Source organism: Anolis carolinensis, unplaced genomic scaffold, assembly GCF_035594765.1.
Source record: "Anolis carolinensis isolate JA03-04 unplaced genomic scaffold, rAnoCar3.1.pri scaffold_7, whole genome shotgun sequence".
Classification (NCBI taxonomy): domain Eukaryota; kingdom Metazoa; phylum Chordata; class Lepidosauria; order Squamata; family Dactyloidae; genus Anolis; species Anolis carolinensis.
In genome coordinates, this window is record NW_026943818.1 from 27,150,704 (window position 1) to 27,173,109 (window position 22,406).

The window sequence follows — 22,406 nt, forward strand, 5'->3', positions numbered from 1 at the left end:
TGGCTCGGCGGTGCCCGGATGTGAGCGGGAGGAGGAGGAGGAGGAGGCGCCGCGGCCGCCATCTTTGCCCAGAGCGGAGCAGCGAGCGCGGATCGTGGCTGAGCCGAAGCCGCCGGACCATCGGTCTCCATCCGCCCCCGCGCAGCCCCCGCCGCCCTCCTCGCCCCGCGGACATGGACGACCGGGAGGACCTCGTCTACCAGGCCAAGCTGGCCGAGCAGGCCGAGCGTTATGACGGTGAGGACGGGCGGGGCGGGCTACGCGAGGCGGGATGGAAATGCGGCCTGGTCCCTGAGGGAAGGAAGGAGGGCGGGAGGGAGCGGCGGGAGGGGAGTCAAAGAGCGGGAAGGGCGCGAGGGAGGGAGACAAAATGGCGGGAGGGAGCGAGAAGGAAGGAAGGAAATCGGGAGCCGGGAGGGAGGCGGCGCAGACAAAATGGCGGACGGAGGGAGGGAGGGCGCGGAGGGGGGCGCAGTCGGGGGACCGAAGGGAGGAACAGCCAGGGACAAAAGCGCAGAGGGAGGGAGGGAGGAAGAGCGAGAGAGAGGGAGGGAGGGGCGTGGCTTGGGAATCTCCTCTCTCTCTCTCCCCCCCCCTCCCCTCCTTTGTCTCCCCTTTTGGGGGGTCCAGGATTAGACCCCCCTCCCCAATATCTCTTTGGCCTCAAGGCTCCTGCAATAGGAGGGAGGGAGGGTCTGCTTTAGCCCCACCCACCCCGCTCTCAGCCATTTCCCAAAGGCTTTCCCAGGGTCCAGGCCCCGCCCACTTTCTCCCCCCCCCTCCCCAGTCTCAGGGACCCCCACCCTCTCCCCTCAGAAGGCATGGGCAAAGTCTTATTATTCATACTATACTTATTATTATCCCAAAGTATTATTATACATTATCAGAAGGCTTGGCAAAGTCTTATTATTAATATTATACTTATTATTATCCCAAAGTAGTATTATTAATATTATTATTATCAGGAGGCATGGGCAAAGTCTTATTATTAATATTATACTTATTATTATCTCAAAGTATTATTATTAATATTATTATACTTATTATCAGAAGGCATGGGCAAAGTCTTATTATTATCCCAAAGTATTATTCTTCATATTATCCTTATTATCAGAATATATTATTATTTATATTATACTTATTATCCCAAAGTATTATTATTATACTTATTATCAGAAGGCATGGGCAAAGTCTTATTATTATCCGAAAGTATTATTCTTCATATTATCCTTATTATCAGAATATATTATTATTTATATTATACTTATTATTATCCCAAAGTATTATTATTAATATTATTATACTTATTATCAGAAGGCATGGGCAAAGTCTTAATATTATATTTATTATTATCTCAAAGTATTATTATTAATATTATTATACTTATTATCACAAGGCATGGGCAAAGTCTTAATATTATATTTATTATTATCCCAAAGTATTATTATTAATATTATTATACTTATTATCAGAAGGCATGAGCAAAGTATTATTATTAATATTATACTTATTATTGTCCCAAAGTATTATTATTAATATTATACTTATTATTATCCCAGGATGACATTTGCATAATAATCGTATAGTAATAAGATTATCAGGTAGAATTACTATACCATTATAGTATACTATACTATACACACACACACACACACACACTATATATATATATATATATACACACACACACACACACACACACACACACACATACATATATACAGTAGAGTCTCACTTATCCAAGCCTCACTTATCCAAGCCTCTGGATTATCCAAGCCATTTTTGTAGTCAATATTTTCAATATATTGTGATATTTTGGTGCTAAATTCGTAAATACAGTAATTACAGCATAACATTACTGCATATTGAACTACTTTTTCTGTCAAATTTGTTGTATAACATGTTGTTTTGGTGCTTCATTTGTAAAATCATAACCTCATTTCATGTGTAATAGGCTTTTTCTTAACCCCTCCTTATTATCCAAGACATTCGCTTATCCAAGCTTCTGCCAGCCCGTTTAGCTTGGATAAGTGAGACTCTACTGTATGTATATGTGTATACACACACACACAATATATATATATATATATATATATATATATATATATATATATATATATATATATATATCAATCAATCTATCTCATGGGGAGCTAGGGAAACAGTTCCATCTAGAAAATATTATTATTCCATGATGATATTGACATATAATAATGGTATAGTAATTCTACCTGATATGGTTTTATACACATATATATCTCTCTCTCATGGAGAGCCAGGGAAACAGTTCCATCTAGAAAATATTATTATTCCATGATAATATTGGCATAATAATGGTATAGTAATTCTACCTGATATGGTTTTTTTTATATATATATATATATATATATATATATATATATATATATATATCATGAGGAGCCAGGGAAACAGTTCCATCTAGAAAATATTATTATTATTATTATCATTTCATGATGACATTTGCATAATAATGGTATAGTAATTCTATCTGATATAGTAATATATATATACTGGTATATATTATGGGGAACCAGGGAGACAGTTTCATCTAGAAATTATTATTATTCCATGATGACATTTGTATAATAATGGTATAGTAATTCTATCTGATATGGTTTTATATATATATATATATATACAGTAGAGTCTCGCTTATCCAACGTAAACGGGCCGGCAGAATGTTGGATAAGCGAATATGTTGGATAATAAGGAGAGATTAAGGAAAAGCCTATTAAACATGAAATTAGGTTATGATTTGACAAATTAAGCACCAAAACATCATGTTATACAACAAATTTGACAGAAAAAGTAGTTCATTACACATTAATGCTATGTAGTAATTATTGTATTTACGAATTTAGCACCGAAATATCATGATATATTGAAAACATTGACTACAAAAATGTGTTGGATAATCCAGAACATTGGATAAGCGAGTGTTGGTTAAGTGAGACTCTACTGTATGTATATATATATATATATGAGATGAGGAGACAGTTCCATCTAGAAAATATTATTATTCCATGATGACATTTGTATAATAATGGTATAGTAATTCTATCTGATATATATGTGTGTGTGTGTGTGTGTGTGTGTGTGTGTATATATATATATATATATATATATCCATCCATCCATCATTTCTATCCCGCCCTTCTCACCCCAAGGGACTCAGGGCAGCTTACAAAACTGGTAGAATTATATATCATGGGGAGCCAGTTCCATCTAGACAATATTATTATTATTATTCCATGATGACATATGCATAATAATTGCATAGTAATTCTATCTTACATGGTAATATAGAGATATCATGGGGAACCAGGGAGACAGTTCCATCTAGACAATATTATTATTATTATTCCATGATGACATATGCATAATAATTGCATAGTAATTCTATCTGATATGGTAATATATAGATATCATTGGGAGCCAGGGAGACAGTTCCATCTAGAAAATATTATTATGCCATGATGACATTTGCATAATAATTGCATAGTAATCTTATCTGATATATGTGTGTGTGTGTGTGTGTGTATATATATATACTAATAATACAATATAATAATATTAAATATATATTATATATTAAATGTAATATTACTAATATTACCATATAATGACATAGTACAATATAGTAATTTAATGCTTATATTGTGCTATGCTAATAATATATTGTATGTACATTTGATTTGTAAGCCGCGGTGAGTCCCCTTCGGGGTGAGAGGAGAGGGATATAAATGTAATAAATAAATGATAAATATATATATCTCTCATGGGGAGCCAGGAAGACAGTTCCATCTTATTTATTTATGTATTTATTTACTACATTTATACCCATCCTTTCTCATCCAGACGGGGACTCTGGGCGGCTTGCAAGTTATATGTACATACAATGTATTATATCATTAGCATAGCACAATATAAGCATTATATGTTACTATATTGTACTGTGCTATACCACTATTTTGCAATATTATTAGTAATATTACATGTAATATACATCAACAATTATAGTGTATTATTATTATGTTGCATTACATTATAGTATTATTATCAATATTGTATGTATATACAATATGTTATATTATTAGGACAGCATAATATAAGCATATGTTACTATATTGTACTATACCATTATATTGCAATATTATAAATACAATTATAATAGTGTATTATTATTATATTGTATTACGTTATAATATTATCACTGTTATATGTATATACAATAGATTGTATTATTAGTATAGCACAATATTAGCATTATATATTATGATATTGTATTATGCCATTATATTGCAATATTATGAGTAATATTACACATAATATAAATACAGTAGAGTCTCACTTATCCAACATAAACGGGCCAGCAGAACGTTGGATAAGTGAATATGTTGGATAATAAGGAGGGATTAAGAAAAAGCCTATTACACATCAAATTAGGTTATGATTTTACAAATTAAACACCAAAACATCATGTTTAACAACAAATTTGACAGAAAAAGTAGTTCAATACGCAGTAATGCTATGTAGTAATTACTGTATTTACGAATTTAGCACCAAAATATCATGATGTATTGAAAACATTTACTACAAAAATGCGTTGGATAATCCAGAACGTTGGATAAGCGAGTGTTGGATAAGTGAGACTCTACTGTATACAATTATAATAGTGTATTATTATTATATTGTATTACATTATAATATTATTAGTATAATATATAACCCAATGATCATATAATATATTGCCTGGCTCTCCTTTTGGCTCAAGGTGTGGGGCACAATATGCTTCATTATCATAAGAATAATAATATTTACTTATTTATTACCACAGCAGGGGTCATAATGAAGTATCATAGAGTAATTCTGTCTTCCTTCCTGACCGTGGGGGTTAGACTGGGTGGCCTTTAGAAATCCGAACTCTTGAGTGTGATATAATAATAATAAATATAGTAATTCTGTCCTCCTTCCTGGCAGAAGGGGGTTGGACTGGGTGGTCTTTAGAAATCCGAACTCTTGCGTGTGATATAATAATAATAATATTAATAATAATAATAATAATAATATAGTAAGTCTATCTTCCTTCCTGGCAGAAGGGAGGTTGGACTGGGTCGCCTTTAGAAGTGCCTTCCAACTGTATGAGTCTGATGATGATAATAATAATAATAATAATAATAATAATAATATAGTAATTCTATTTAGCTGAAGGGGGTTGGAGTAGGTGGCCTTAGAAGCCCCTTCCAACTCTGAGTCTGTCTGATGATGATGATGATGATAATAATAATAATAATGTAACAATTCTATTTTCCTTCCTGGCAGAATGGGTTGGACTGGATAGTCTTTAGAAGTTCCGTCCAACTCTGACTCTTGACTAATAATAATTGCATAATAATAATTCTATCTTCCTGTTTGGAAGAAAGAAGGTTGGACTGGATGGCCTTTAAAAGTTCTGTCTGAGCCTGATAATAATAATAATAAAAAATAATAATATAGTAATTCTATCTTCCTTCCTGACAGAAAGGGGTTGGACTCGGTAGCCTTTAGAAGTCCCTTCCAACTGTATGAGTCTGATGATGATGATGATGATTATTTATTACCTGCCTTGGCTCGAAGCAGCGGAGTATAACTTGGTCACACCCCTCTATAAAATCACCTACTAAAACATAGTTAAAATGCAACCATTGATACATATATTATAAAATACAGTTATTAAAATACCCGAGACAGTAGTTAAAACAACAATAATAATTTGTGTTCGTTTATTAGCCACCTCTTGAGGCAAGGCACCACATGCTTCATAATAATAATAATAATATTTAAACCCCGTAGAATGTGATGAAAAGTCAGTGTGAAAGCTAACTGGGGAGGCTCTTCTGCTGGAGAAGAGAGGCCTCCAGCCTTGACTCCCAACGGCTCTGTGTGACCCAGAAGGGGCTCCCCGTGGCCAGAGCAAGGCTCCCTTTCCGTCATTGCCCTGGGAAAGCAGGGCTCAAGGGATGGCCACCCCAGAGGCGGGTGGAGGCCTCAAGCCTATCTGTCCTGACTCCCTCCCCTTAGAAATGGTGGAGTCCATGAAGAAAGTGGCCGGGATGGACGTGGAGCTGACGGTGGAGGAGCGGAACCTCCTCTCAGTGGCCTACAAGAACGTGATCGGGGCCCGGAGAGCTTCCTGGAGGATCATCAGCAGCATCGAGCAGAAGGAGGAGAACAAGGGCGGGGAGGACAAGCTCAAAATGATCCGGGAGTATCGGCAAATGGTGAGTGAGGGTCCCCAGGGGGAGGGAGAAGGCTCTCGTAGTTATAGTTAAGAATGGGGTTGAGATGACAGGAATGAGAGATGGCCTCATAAGACTTTAGGACCTTAGGATTCCAAGTGCTAAGCCAGGGGTCCTAAAACTTTTTAAGTGGAGGGCCGATTCACAGTTCCTCAGACTGTTGGGGGGGCGGACTAGGATGAAATAGTCCAAAATTGGGGTTGTTGTTGTGGGCCTAGCAAGTCATTTCAGACTTAGGTCAACCCTGAGTCTAAAGTTTAGGACAGAGGCTAGGTCAATGACCTTGGAGGGCCTTAGTTTGGGGACCCCTGATCTAGACGATCTCATAAGACCATAGGTAAGGAAAGAGGCCTCCAAAGACTATCGAGATGGTCTCATAAGACCATAGGTAAGGAAAGGGACCTCCAAAAGCCATCTAGATGGCTTCCTAAGGCCGTAGCTGAGCAAAGAGACCTTCAGAGACCATCTAGACGATCTATTAAGGCTATAAGCAAAGAGACCAAAGACTAGGTAGACTTAGGTCAACCCTAAGTCTAAAGTTTAGGACAGGGGCCAGCTACGTGACCTTGGAGGGCCTTAGTTTGGGGACCCCTGATCTAGACGATTTCATAAGACCATAGGTAAGGAAAGGGACCCTCAAAGACCATCTAGATGGTTTCATAAGACCATAGGTAAGGAAAGGGGCCCCCAAAGACCATCTAGATGGTTTCATAAGACCATAGGTAAGGAAAGGGGCCCCCAAAGGCCATCTAGACAATCTCATAGGACCATAGGTAAGGAAAGGGACCCTCAAAGACCATCTAGATGGTTTCATAAGACCATAGGTAAGGAAAGGGGCCCCCAAAGGCCATCTAGACCATCTCATAGGACCATAGGTAAGGAAAGGGACCCTCAAAGACCATCTAGATGGTTCCATAAGACCATAGGTAAGGAAAGGGGCTCCCAAAGGCCATCTAGACCATCTCATAGGACCATAGGTAAGGAAAGGGACCCTCAAAGACCATCTAGATGGTTTCATAAGACCATAGGTAAGGAAAGGGGCCCCCAAAGGCCATCTAGACCATCTCATAGGACCATAGGTAAGGAAAGGGACCCTCAAAGACCATCTAGATGGCCTCATAAGGCCGTAGTGAAGCAAAGAGACCTTCAAAGACCATCTAGACAATCTCATAAGGCTATAAGTAAGCAAAGAGACCTCCAAAGACCAGGTAGACTTAGGTCAACCCTAAGTCTAAAGTTTAGGACAAAGGCCAGGTAAATGACCTTGGAGGGCAGCAGTTTGGGGACCCCTGTGCTAAGCAACTCGCGAAGCTGTGAATATAACATGTCTATTGCCTTCATGGGGGCTCATCTGGGATCATTATCATAGGGAAAAGGGTCTCCCGTGAAACTTTATCCCCAATATTTGTTTCCACAACAATTGCGTGGGGAAAGGAAGGGACGAGGAGGGGTCCCAGACTCTGGGATTGCGGGGGTTGACCCCACTTCTTCCCCAAAGTAACGCAAGAAGGGTCCGGACACTGGTTTGGGACGGAGGGAGGCGCCGTTCAGTTCCTTCTGAAGTGTCTGGGGAGAATGGGACTGTGAAAGCCTCCCTTCACTTGCCATTCTTCCTCCTTTCCCCATCCATCAGGTTGAGACTGAACTGAAGCTCATCTGCTGCGACATCCTGGACGTACTGGACAAACACCTCATTCCAGCCGCCAACACGGGCGAATCCAAGGTTTTCTATTATAAAATGTAGGTGGTGGTTCCTACATTTTAGGGTCGTGTCAGTTCGGGAGTGGAGATTGAATGACTCCATGTATGTGTGGGATATATATCCCCTTTAAAGCCATTTGAGAGAAAATAAAGGTTTTAATTTTTAGTACCGTTCGTATCTATACTCAAGTATAAGCCGACCCGAATATAAGCCGAGGCACCTAATTTTACCACAAAAACTGGGGAAACTTATTGACTCGAGTATAAGACGAGGGTGGGAAATGCAGCAGCTACGGGTCAATTTCAAAAATAAAAATAGATACAGTAGAGTATGGATAAGTGAGACTCTACTGTATTAATAAAATTGCATTATTTGAGGCATCGGTAGGTTAAATGTTTTTGAATATTTATATAAAACCGTAATTTAAGATAATAAGACTTTAATAAGATAAGACTGTCCAATTCTGAATACAGTAGAGTCTCACTTATCAAACATTTGCTTATCCAACATTCTGGATTATCCAACGCATTTTGTAGTCAATGTTTTCAATACATCGTGATATTTTGGTGCTAAATTTATAAATACAGTAATTATTACATAGCATTACTGCGTATTGAACTACTTTTTCTGTCAAATTTGTTGTATAACATGATGTTTTGGTGCTTAATTTGTAAAATCATAACCTAATTTGATGTTTAATAGACGTTTCCTTAATCCCTCCTTATTATCCAACATATTCGCTTATCCAACATACTGCCGGCTCATTTATGTTGGATAAGTGAGACTCTACGTTCATACAACAAAAAGAAAAGAAAAATAAAGTCCTAATTAGAGAGAGAGGAATAATTGTTTTTAGCCAATTGCTGCCAGTTAAAAGGCTAAGATCCGCCCCCTTGCTCTGCTAGCAACCCACTCAGCCCAGGGGACAGGCAGAGTTAGGCCTCAGGCCTCTTCCACACTGCCTATAAAATACAGATTATCTTATTTGAACTGGATTATATGGCAGTGTAGACTCAAGGCCCTTCCACACAGCTATATAACCCATTTATAATCTTATATTATCTGCTTTGAACTGGATTATCTTGACTCCACACTGCCATATAATCCACTTCAGTGTGCAGTCGGACACAACTAGACTTAATGTCAGGAGAAAACCTTTACCCTTTACCTTAACTACCACCAATTCCTCAATACTTTATTTCCCATACCACCAGACTTCGCCACAGCAACGCGTGGCCAGGCATAGCTAGTGTGCCCGGTCACACATTGCTGTGGTGGTGTTGGTGAGAAACTGTTGAGGTAGTGGTGGTATTGAATGCCTGTTGTATGGTTGTCTTTATGTTTAGTATGCATTTGGTTGTTTGTGTACTGTGAAAGTGGTGAGGGTAGAGGGGGTCTATGTCCCTGTGTAGTATTGTATAGTATTTATACGTTGTCCATGTGTTGGGAATGCTTGGATTGTGTCCTGCTGAATAGTAGAAAGGGTTGGGCTGGCTGGCCCTTGGGGGTCTCTCCAAACTCTTGTGCCTGTCCCCTGGGCTGAGTAGGTTGCTAGGAGACCAAGTGGGCGGAACTTAGCCTTGTAACTGGCAGCAATTGGATAAAAACAATTATTCCTCTCCCTCTAATTAGGACTTTATTTTTCTTTTCTTTTTGTTGTATCAACCTAGAGGCGTGGATGATGGGTTGTGTTATCAAATTTCGAGGTTGGGGGGCCTGTAGTTTTGTTGTTTTGTCTGCTGCCCTGATGCCATCACTCTTTTATATATATATAGATAGATAGATAGATAGATAGATAGATATACAGTAGAGTCTCACTTAACCAAGCCTCGCTTATCCAAGCTTCTGGATTATCCAAGCCATTTTTGTAGTCAATGTTTTCAATATATCATGATATTTTGGTGCTAAATTTATAAATACAGTAATTGCAACATAACATTAATGTGTATTGAACTACTTTTTCTGTCAAATTTGTTGTATAACATGAAGTTTTGGTACTTAATTTGTAAAATCATAACCTAATTTGATGTTTAATAGGCTTTTCCTTAATCCCTCCTTATTATCCAAGATATTTGCTTATCCAAGCTTCTGCCGGCCCGTTTAGCTTGGATAAGTGATACTCTACTGTAAATGTAATGTGCATAATAATGGAGTAATAACAAAACCACTGGACCAAATCACACCAAATTTGGCCACAAAAGGCATTAATCATCCAATCAATCTGCATGCGGCAGTGTGTCAGCAAAAATGGCTAGGCGTGTCAGTGCTGACGTGCGTGTCATAGGTTGGCCATCACTGGTTTAGGCTGTGATTGGACCAAAAATCCCTTTTTGGGAGGAGACATCCTTTCTTAAAGTCCGTTTCTTCTGTTCCAGGAAAGGGGACTACCACCGGTATCTGGCCGAATTTGCCACCGGGAACGACCGGAAGGAGGCTGCCGAGAACAGCCTGGTGGCCTACAAAGCGGCCAGCGACATCGCCATGACGGAGCTCCCCCCGACGCACCCCATCCGCCTCGGCCTCGCCCTCAACTTCTCCGTTTTCTACTACGAAATCCTTAACTCTCCTGACCGTGCCTGCAGGTGGGAATCAGGCCGAGGAGGTGGGCCAGGCGGGCGAGGAGGAGCGTTTTCTTTTTAGGGGTTCATCAGGAAAGGAGGAGAGTGGGGAGGATGCCTTGAAGGTGACCCCCCCCCCTTTGTGGTCATCCTTTTCAGGTTGGCCAAAGCTGCGTTCGACGACGCCATCGCGGAGCTGGACACGCTGAGCGAAGAGAGCTACAAGGATTCCACGCTGATCATGCAGTTGTTACGCGACAACCTGACACTATGGACTTCAGACATGCAGGGAGACGGTGAGTATGAGAAAAGGAGGGGCCTCTTCCTTGTCCTCTTTTTTTGGGGGGGGGGGTAGATGGGCGATACGGGTCTCTGTCTCTGCTGTCTCTCGTCTTCTGTCCTGTTTCGGTTTCTCCACAATTATTTATTATTTATTTACAGTATTTATATTCCGCCCTTCTTTCTCACCCCGAAGGGGACTCAGGGCGGATCACATTATACACACATAGGGCAAACGTTCAATGCCCATATACACATAGAACCGAGACAGAGACAGACTGACACAGAGGCAATTTAACCTTCTTCTGAGGGGATGTTCTATTCTGGCCACGGGGGAGCAGCTGCTTCATCATCCACTCTGACGGCACTTCCTCATTCCAGGTCGTAAATTAGTTAAACTTGCCTCCCCACTTTTATAAGTGGTACCTTATTTCCTACTTGATAGATATCTTTTGGGTTGCTAGGTCAGCAACGAGCAGGGGCTATTTTTTATTTTTAATTGACGGGTGCTCACCCCGCCACGGGCTGGCCTCGAACTCATGACCTCATGGTCAGAGTGATTTATTGCAGCTGCTCAACAGCCTGCGCCACAGCCCGGCCCCTGTAGTGTTGGTGGTAGGAGGGCTCTGTGGAGCTGGTAGGAAGTTCAGGGGCCATTCAGTCATGATACTGTTTTGGGCTTGAAGCGGGGGATAAATAAAGTATTAATACAGTAGAGTCTCACTTATCCAACATAAACGGGCCGGCAGAACGTTGGATAAGTGAATATGTTGGATAATAAGATTAAGGAAAAGCCTATTAAATATCAAAATAGGTTATGATTTTACAAATTAAGCACCAAAACGTCATCTTAGACAACAAATTTGACAGAAACAGTAGTTCAATGCACAGTAATGCTATGTTGTAATTACTGTATTTACAAATTTAGCACCAAAATATCACAATATATTGAAAACATTGACTACAAAAATGTGTTGGATAATCCAGAACGTTGGATAAGAGAGCATTGGATAAGTGAGACTCTACTGTATTATGATATTAGGAGCCTCCGGTGGCCTAGGGGATAAAAGCCTTGTGACTTGAAGGTTGGGTTGCTGACCTGAAGGCTGCCAGGTTCGAATCCCACCCGGGGAGAGTGCGGATGAGCTCCCTCTGTCAGCTCCAGCTCCATGTGGGGACATGAGAGAAGCCTCCCACAAGGATGGTAAAACATCAAAACATCCGGGCAACGTCCTTGCATATGGCCAATTCTCTCACTCCAGAAGCAACTCCGGTTGCTCCTGACACGAAAAAAATAAATTAAAAAATTATATGGCCGCCATCTGCCCACCACTTCCCTCTCCAAGAGAGTGCTCTTCAAGGGCTCTGTGGGTCCCCATTTGAGGGGGAGAGTCTGCAGTGGGGCCAAGAGGCCTCCCCTTGTCCACCCACCGTTAAAAGCCCAGGGTTCGAATCTTGCCCTCTCCGCTGGCAAAGGAAGGGGAATTTGCATAAGGAAAGCTCAGGAGGGGTTGCACTGGGTTAGGCGGATTGGGACTCCTCCTTTCTTTCTTTCCTTCCTTCTTTTTTCCTGATCCCCTTTTTTTCTGTCGTGTAGATTCTTAAAGGGAACTTCCACCTCTCCATTTTCTAAAACCTCTACTTTGTAAGTCTCTGCAGCGATGCAGGGGGTGTCTGTGTTTTCTTCGCTGTCCTCACTAACCTCGGGCTTGTGTCTGTGACTCTGGCCGGGCAAAGGTGGCCCTCGTCTTGGAAGAGAGGCCAAGCAGCTCCTCGCGTCCCCCTTAAGCCCATATTCCCTGTAATTCCTTTGGGGTCTGTGCCCTCTGCGCAGAGATTATTATTGGTTTTATTGGTTTCGTGTTTTTATTGTTCTACTCGGGCTTGGCCCCATGTAAGCCGCCCCGAGTTCCTTTGGAGAGATGGGGCGGGGTATAAGAATAAAATTATTATTATTATTATTATTATTATTATTATTATTATTATTATTATTATTATTAGATGGCACGCTGCCCTGTGACTATGGGCTCTACTCCCACCCAGGTTCTCCTATAATAATAATAATAATAATAATAATAATAATAATAATAATAATAAGCTGGGCATGTGCTGCTCCTTGGCCGGCAGGAGTGCAGTGAAGCAAACGCTGGGGTTTTGGCGCATGGATTGGCGCAAATGGCTCTGGATTAACCGGAAGCATGTGAAGAGGTTGTAGGGGGTCTTGAGTTGTCTGGCTGCCGCTTGCCTTGGGCTTTGGCCAAGTAACATTGGCTGAATGGAGGGTGCGGGGACTAACCTGGGAATCGGCTCTCGCTCGACCTCTGCTTGGGAGTTGGTCCTGTTTGGTGGAAGCAAGAGCTGTCCTAGAAGCCTAGAGTTGGGAGAGACCCCTAGGAAGACCCTCCTTCTGCCATTGAGGGAAGACATATTATTTATTATTATTATTATTATTATTATTTACAGCATTTATATTCCGCCCTTCTCACCCCGAAGGGGACTCGGGGCGGATCACATTACACATATAGGTAAACATTCAATGCCTTTTAACATAGAACAAAGACAAACAAACATAGGCTCCGAGCGGGCCTCGAACTCATGACCTCCTGGTCAGAGTGATTCATTGCAGTGATTCATTGCAGCTGCTCTTCAGCCTGCGCCACAGCCCGAGCCCATAATCCGATCCCTCCTAGCAGATGGCCATCCAGCCTCATATTGTTTTGGAAGGGATCCCCTTTCCGCCAGGCAGGAAAAGCACAATCTGATCCCTCCTGACAGATGGCCACCCAGCCCTTGCTTAATACAGTAGAGCAGGGGTCCTCAAACTTTTAAAGCAGAGGGCTGATCCACAATCCTTCAGACTGTGGAGGGGCCGAATTATCATTTGGAAAAAAAAAAAACAAATTCCTATGCACACTGCACATGTCTTATTTGTAGTGCAAAACAACAACAGTAAAAGTACAATACAATATTTAAAAATGAAAACAATTGTAACCAGCATAAACCTATCAGGATTTCAATGGGAAGTGTGGGCCTGCTTCTGGCCAATGAGATAGTCAAGTTAATTAGGATTGTTGTTGTTGTGTGCCTTCAAGTCATTTCAGACTTTGGGTGAGCCTAAGTCTAAAATTATTTATTTATTCATTTACAGTAGAGTCTCACTTATCCGGGCTGGCAGAAGCTTGGATAAGCGAATATCTTGGATAATAAGGAGGGATTAAGGACAAGCCTCTTAAACATCAAATTAGGTTATGATTTTACAAATTAAGCACTAAAACATCATGTTATACAACAAATTTGACAGAAAAAGTAGTTCAATACGCAGTAATGTTATGTTGTAATTACTGTATTTATGAATTTAGCACCAAAATATCACGATATATGGAAAACATTGACTACAAAAATGGCTTGGATAATCCAGAAGCTTGGATAAGTAAGACTCTACTGTACAATACAATATTTAAAAATGAAACCAATTGTAACCAACATAAACCTATCAGGATTTCAATGGGAAGTGTGGGCCTTCTTCTGGCCAATGAGATAGTCAAGTTAATTAGCAACCTACTCATCCCAGGGGACAGGGAGAGTTAGGCCTCACTTCGGCCTCTTCCACACTGCCTATAAAATACAGATTATCAGATTTTAGCTGGATTATATGGCAGTCTAGACTCAAGGACCTTCCACACAGCTATATAACCCATTTATAATGGACTTAATGTAAGGTAAAACCTTGACCCTTTACCTTAACTACCACCAATTCCTCAATACTTTATTCCCCATACCACCATACTTCGCCACAGCAACGCATGGCTGGGCACAGCTAGTAATTAATATTATTATATGGTATTATTAGTATTATATTGTATAACATTATATTATTATCAATATTGTATGTATATACAATATATTATTTAAAATGATATAAAATATATTATAAAACTGAGGGCGGGGCCGGGCCTTAGTTTGGGGACCCCTGCAGTAGAGTCTCACTTATCCAACATAAATGGGCCAGCAGAACATTGGATAAGTGAAAATCTTGGATAATAAGGAGGGTTTAAGAAAAAAGCCTATTAAATATAAAATTACATTATGATTTTACAAATTAAGCACCAAAACATCATGTTTTACAAGAAATTGACAGAAAAAGGAGTTCAATACACAGTAATGTTATGTAGTAATTACTGTATTTACGAATTTTGCAACATTTACTACAAAAACATTGACTACTAAAAGGCAGACTGCCTTGGATGACACAGAACCTTGGATAAGTGAAGCTTGGATAAGTGAGACTCTACTGTAATAATAACAGAATCATAAAATCATTAGAGTCGAAAAATTGAGGGGGGACACAATCTGATTCCTCCTAGCAGATGGCCATCCAGCCTCATATTGTATTGGAAGGGATCCCCTTTCTGCAAGGCAGGAAAAGCACAATCCGATCCCTCCTGACAGATGGCCACCCAGCCCTTTCTTAATAATAATAATAGAATCATAGAGTCGAAAGATTTGAGGGGGACACAATCTGATCCCTCCTAGCAGATGGCCATCTAGCCTCATATTGTGTTGGAAGAGATCCCAGATGCCGTCCCCTTTCTGCCAGGCAGGAGTACAATCCCATCCCTCCTGACAGATGGCCATCCAGCCCTTGCTTAATAATAATAATAGAATCCTAGAGTCGAAAGATTGAGGGGGGACACAATCCGATCCCTCCTGGCAGATGGCCAGCCAGCCTCTGCTGTAAACCCATGTCATGTTGAAAGGGACCTCAGAGACCATCCCCTTTCTGCCAGGCAGAGAAAGCACAATCTGATTCCTCCCGACAGATGGCCTTGCTTAATAATAATAATAATATTAAGCCACATAATCTTGGATAATACAAATCTTGGATAATAATAATATTAAGTCACAAAATCCTAGAATTGAAAGATATCACAAGGAACATCCAGTCCAACCTCCTCCTGCCATAGAGATACCTTCAAAGCCCTCCTGACAGATGGCCACCCAGCCTCTGCTTCAAAGCTTCTTGACTAAACGCACAGATGTCTTATCATCCACAGTAAAATGTAAAAAAGGAAAGTATGGTGTATAGTATAGTATAGAATGATGAATATATAAGTTCTATATTTGTAATACAATATCTTCTATATAAACAAAATGTTGCAATCACTACTTTCCAAACTGCATAGGAAGGGGATTGTGGTGTCGTACTTACTTCAAAATAGATTTAAATAGAATTGGTGGTAGAATACATTACAGGGATGGGGCTATATTCTACCACCAATGGAAGAAGATATTGTATTACAAATATAGAACTTATATATTCATCATTCTATACCAGAGGTCCTTAAACTTTTAAAGCAGAGGGCCGGTCCACAATCCTTCAGACTGTGGAGGGGCCGAATTATCATTTGAAAAAAAACTGAACAAATACCTATGCACACTGCACATGTCTTATTTGTAGTGCAAAACAACAACAACAATGAAAGAACAATACAATATTTAAAAATGAAAACAACTGTAACCAGCATAAACTTATCAGGATTTCAATGGGAAGTGTGGGCCTGCTTCTGGCCAATGAGATAGTCAGGTTAAGTAGGATTGTTGTTGTGCCTTCAAGTCATTTCAGACTTTGGGCAAGCCTAAATCTAAAATTTATGTATTTATTTATTTACTACATTTGTTTACTACATTTATTTCCCACCCTTCTCACCCCGAAGGGGACTCAGAGCGACTTACAAATTACATGTACATACAATATATTATATTATTAGCATTGCACAGTATTATTTATTTATTTACAGTATTTATATTCCGCCCTTCTCACCCTAAAATTATATACATATAGGGCAAACATTCAATGCCCATATACACATAGAACCGAGACAGAGACAGACTCAGAGGCAATTTAACTTTCTCCCGAGGGGATGTTCAATTCTGGCCACAGGGGGGAGCAGCTGCTTCATCATCCACTCTGATGGCACTTCCTCATTCCAATGTCGTAAATTAGTTAAATTTGCTTCCCCACTTTATAAGTGGTACCTTATTTCCTATTTGATAGATGCAACTATCTTTCGGGTTGCTAGGTCAGCAACGAGCAGGGGCTATTTTTTTTTTTTTTTAAATTGACGGATGCTCACCCTGCCACGGGCTGGCCTCAAACTCATGACCTCATGGTCAGAGCGATTTATTGCAGCAGGCTGCTCACCAGCCTGCGCCACAGCCCAGCCCCAATTATATATTAGCATCATATATTATTATATTGAACTATATCACTATACTGTAATATTATTAGTAATATATGTAACATATAATATATAATTAATATTATTATATGGTATTATTATAAGTATTATATTGTATTAGATTATAATATTATTATCAATATTATATGTACAGTAGAGTCTCACTTATTCAACACTCGCTTATCCAACGTTCTGGATTATTCAACACATTTTTGTAGTCAATGTTTTCAATACATCGTGATATTTTGGTGCTAAATTCATAAATACAGTAATTACTACATAGCATTACTGCGTATTGAACTACTTTTTCTGTCAAATTTGTTGTTAAACATGATGTTTTGGTGCTTAATTTGTAAAATCATAACCTAATTTGATGTTTAATAGGCTTCTCCTTAATTTCTCCTCATTATCCAACATACTTGCTTATCCAACGTTCTGCCATCCCGTTTAGCTTGGATAAGTGAGACTCTACTGCAGGGGTCCCCAGACTAAGGCCCGGGGGTCGGATGTGGCCCTCCAAGGTCATTTACCTGGCCCCCGCCCTCAGTTTTATAATATAATATTTTTATATCATTTTAAATAATATATTGTATATACATATAATATTGATAATAATATGTTATACAATATAATACTTGTAATATCATATAATAATATTAATTATATGATATATTACCTATAATATTACAGTATAGTGGTATAGTTCAATATAGTAATATATAATGCTGACATTGTGCTATGCTAATAATATAATATATTGTATGTACATACAGCTGCTCTGAGTCCCCTTCAGGGTGAGAAGGGTGGGATATAAATGTAGTAAATAAATGTAGTAAATGAATAAATAAATAATTTTGGACTTAGGCTCGCCCAAAGTCTGAAATGACTTGAAGACACACAACAACAACAACAACAATCCTAATTAACCTGACTATCTCATTGGCCAGAAGCAAGCCCACACTTCCTTTTGAACTCCTGATAGGTTTATGTTGGTTAAAATTATTTTCATTTTTAAATATTGTATTGTTCTTTCATTGTTGTTGTTGTTGTTTTGCACTACATATAAGATATATATATACACATACACACACAATATATTTACAATAATATACAATAATTATAACATATTGTATATACATATAATATTCATAATATTATATTGTAATACAATATAATACTAATAATACAATATAATAATATTAATTATATATTATATTTTACATGTACAGTAGAGTCTCACTTGGCTAAACGGGCCATCAGAAGCTTGGATAAGCGAATATCTTGGATAATAAGGAGGGATTAAGGAAAAGCCTATTAAACATCAAATTAGGTTATGATTTTACAAATTAAGCACCAAAACTTCATGTTATACAACAAATTTGACAGAAAAAGTAGTTCAATACGCAGTAATGTTATGTTGTAATTACTGTATTTATGAATTTAGCACCAAAATATCATGATATATTGAAAACATTGACTACGAAAATGGCTTGGATAAGCGAGGCTTGGATAAGTGAGACTCTACTGTATGTATATATGTGTGTGTGTGTGTGTGTGTGTGTGTATATATATATATATACACACATACACACACACATACATACATACACAATATATATTTACAATAATATATAATAATTATAACATATTGTATATACATATAATATTCATAATATTATATTGTAATACAATATAATACTAATAATACAATATAATAATATTAATTATATATTATATTTTACATGTACAGTAGAGTCTCACTTGGCTAAACGGGCCATCAGAAGCTTGGATAAGCGAATATCTTGGATAATAAGGAAGGATTAAGGAAAAGCCTATTAAACATCAAATTAGATTATGATTTTACAAATTAAGCACCAAAACTTCATGTTATACAACAAATTTGACAGAAAAAGTAGTTTAATACGCAGTAATGTTATGTTGTAATTACTGTATTTATGAATTTAGCACCAAAATATCATGATATATTGAAAACATTGACTACGAAAATGGCTTGGATAAGCGAGGCTTGGATAAGTGAGACTCTACTGTATGTGTGTGTGTGTGTGTGTGTGTGTGTGTGTGTGTGTATATATATATATACACACACACACATACACACACACATACATACATACACAATATATATTTACAATAATATATAATAATTATAACATATTGTATATACATATAATATTCAGAATACTAATAATACAATATAATAATATTAATTATTATACTTTACATGTAATTACTAATAATATTACAATATATTGATACAGTACAATATAGTAATTTATTACCAGTATTGTACTATGCTAATAAAATAATACTGTATGTAAATTTAATTTGTAAGCCGCTCTCAGTCCCCTTTGGGGTGAGAAGGGCGGCATATAAATGTAGCAAATAAATAAATATGTGCAGTGTGCATAGGAATTTGTTCGGGTTTTTTTTCCCCAAATGATAATTCGGCCCCTCCACAGTCTGAAAGATTGTGGACCGGCCCTCTGCTTTAAAAGTTTGAGGACCCCCTGCTGTACCCCATACTTTCCTTTTTTACATTTTACTCAAAGCTTCTTGAGGCAGAGAGTTCCACTGTTGGAACGGCTCTTTTTGCGGAGAGGAAGCTCTCCCTAATGCTGTGTCCAGACGGAATCTCCTTTGCTATCCTTTGAACCCATGTCTCCATTGAGTCCTAGTCTCAACATCTTTCCTCCTCTCACCCCTTCTCTTCTCTCTGCAGGTGAAGAACAGAGTAAAGAAGCGCTGCAAGACGTGGAAGACGAGAACCAGTGAGACACCATCAAGGCCAATAAGAGACCCCCCCCTCTCTCTCTGTCCCCCCTCCCGCCTCCCCTGCCCCCATCCCATAATAATAATAAGCCCCTCCGTGTCCCTGGGAGCGCCATCTTCCCCGACGTTCACAGTGGTCCCCCTCCCACCCAAGAATTTAGGTTCCTGTCCTGTTGGTTTTTTTTTTTTTACACAGTTCTAAACGTTCTTTTGGGGGGGGGGGGAGGCAAGAGTGAATGTCTGTGGGTTTTACTGGTGCCAGCTTTGAGTTTCCTTGAAGACACTACTATAAACCGGAAGCTTTTTTTTAGGGTCCCCCCCCCCCCTTGCATCTCTCTTTCTCTCTCTCCTGTCTTGGTCTTCTGTCTGGAAGCCATTAAAAAAAAAGAGATCTGTGGCGGCATATTTTTTATTATTATTATAATTATTATAATTGTTTGATCGATGTTTTCAGGGGGGGAAAAAATTGGGGTGGTTGTTTAGCTTTTTGGGGAGTTTAAACAGTTTTCCTTTTGGGACAGTTTTTCCTTGTAGTGGTTTTTTTGCCGTACGAAACGAGCGCTCGAAAAGCTTGCCATTAAAAAAACAAAAACGTAAACAAAGAGCTTCACGCTTGCCGTCGAAAGCAAAAGCGCAGCCGGTGAGTTCAAAGCTGCGCCGAGACGATAAGGACGATGATGTTGTTGTTGTTGTTGCCGCTGGTCCAACGGTTCCACGAATCCGTGGCTCTTCATTCTTGCCTTCCCTCCTTTGAGCAGGTTGGCATCGATGGAGAGAGAGGCCTGCATGTCTGCCCCATAGTCTCCTCCTCTCCCTCCCTCCTTCCTTCTTTCTTCCTCCTTCGCTCTCTCTCTCTTCTCTCTTTCATTCCGTTTTGTGTCACTTGAAGCTAATTTGTACTACTGGATTATCTGACTGGAGCCGCCGCCGCCGCAGGGACAGGACCTGTCTCGTTCTTACTGAAACACAGCATGGAATTTAACATTAAAACTTAAATAAAAACGACCCTAAATTAAACCCGAGAGAGAGCCCGTCACTGCCGGCGCGTTTGGCGACACCCGTGGGTGCGGGGCTTCGTGCGGGGAGCCCCGCAGTTTGAGGAAGGTCTCCTGTCGCTTTAAATAGAGGGAGAACTCGGAGGAGTGGTTTGCAGAACGTTGAGATTTGTAGTTTAGGGAAGGGCCCAGAAAGATCTGTTCTTTCAGTTCTAGCGTGAGAAGGCCAATGTAGACGAATGTATGAGCCCTATGTTTTGAGGAAGGCCTCCTGTCACTTTAAATAGAGTGGTTTGCAGAACGTTGAGATTTGTAGTTTAGGGAAGGGCCCAGAAAGATCTGTTCTTTCAGTTCTAGCGTGAGAAGGCCAATGTAGACGAATGTATGAGCCCTATGTTTTGAGGAAGGCCTCCTGTCACTTTAAATAGAGTGGTTTGCAGAACGTTGAGATTTGTAGTTTAGGGAAGGGCCTTTGAAATGAGCCCAGAAAGATCTGTTCTTTCAGTTCTAGCGTGAGAAGGCCAATGTAGACGAGTGTATGAGCCCTATGTTTTGAGGAAGGCCTCCTGTCACTTTAAATAGAGTGGTTTGCAGAACGTTGAGATTTGTAGTTTAGGGAAGGGCCTTTGAAATGAGCCCAGAATGATCAGATCTTTAAGTTCTAGCATGAGAAGGCCAATGTAGATGAGTGTGTGAGCCCTATGTTTTGAGGAAGGCCTCCTGTCACTTTAAATAGAGTGGTTTGCAGAACGTTGGGATTTGTAGTTTAGGGAAGGGCCTTTGAAATGAGCCCAGAATGATCGGTTCTTTCAGTTCTAGCATGAGAAGGCCAATGTGGATGAGTGTGTGAGCCCTATGTTTTGAGGAAGGCCTCCTGTCACTTTAAATAGAGTGGTTTGCAGAACGTTGGGATTTGTAGTTTAGGGAAGGGCCTTTGAAATGAGCCCAGAATGATCAGCTCTTTCAGTTCTAGCATGAGAAGGCCAATGTAGACGAGTGTGTGAGCCCTATGTTTTGAGGAAGGCCTGTCACTAAATAGTGGTTTGCAGAACGTTGAGATTTGTAGTTTAGGGAAGGGCCTTTGAAATGAGCCCAGAATGATCAGTTATTTAACTTCTAGCATGAGAAAGCCAATGTAGACTAGTGTTTCCCTACTGTCCGTGTGGTGAGCCCCATGGTTTGAGGAAGGCCTGTCACTTTAAATAGAATGGTTTGCAGAACGTTGGGATTTGTAGTTTAGGGAAGGGCCTTTGAAATTTGCCCAGAATGATCAGCTTAAGTTCTAGCTTGAAAAGGCCAATTTAGACGAGTGTTTCCCTACCGCCCGTGCGGTGAGCCCCATGGTTTCAGGAAGGACTGTCACTTGTAAATAGAATGGTTTGCAGAACGTTGGGATTTGTAGTTTAGGGAAGGGCCTTTGAAATGAGCCCAGAATGATCAGTTCTTTAAGTTCTAGCATGAGAAGGCCAATGTAGATGAGTGTTTCCCTACCGCCCGTGTGGTGAGCCCCATGGTTTGAGGAAGGCCTCCTGTCACTTTAAATA

At 39.8% G+C, this 22,406-nt stretch overlaps 1 protein-coding gene across 2 annotated transcripts; it reads left to right on the forward strand.

Annotated features, from left to right (window-relative positions):
• The first annotated feature begins 14 nt into the window (after window positions 1-14).
• ywhae (tyrosine 3-monooxygenase/tryptophan 5-monooxygenase activation protein epsilon) lies at window positions 15-20,884 on the forward strand. 2 transcript variants are annotated; one of them, XM_062959727.1, is made up of 7 exons: window positions 15-237; window positions 6,082-6,281; window positions 7,933-8,039; window positions 10,377-10,583; window positions 10,719-10,855; window positions 12,436-12,483; window positions 19,818-20,884. In XM_062959727.1, exons 1-6 carry the CDS (start codon window positions 174-176, stop codon window positions 12,441-12,443), a joined length of 723 nt encoding a protein of 240 aa, XP_062815797.1. In that variant the 5' UTR covers window positions 15-173; the 3' UTR covers window positions 12,444-12,483; window positions 19,818-20,884. The 2 variants fall into 2 exon arrangements, with proteins under 2 accessions (XP_062815797.1, XP_062815796.1); XM_062959726.1 differs by lacking the exon at window positions 12,436-12,483 and having other exon boundaries at window positions 16-237.
• The last annotated feature ends 1,522 nt before the right edge of the window (window positions 20,885-22,406 follow it).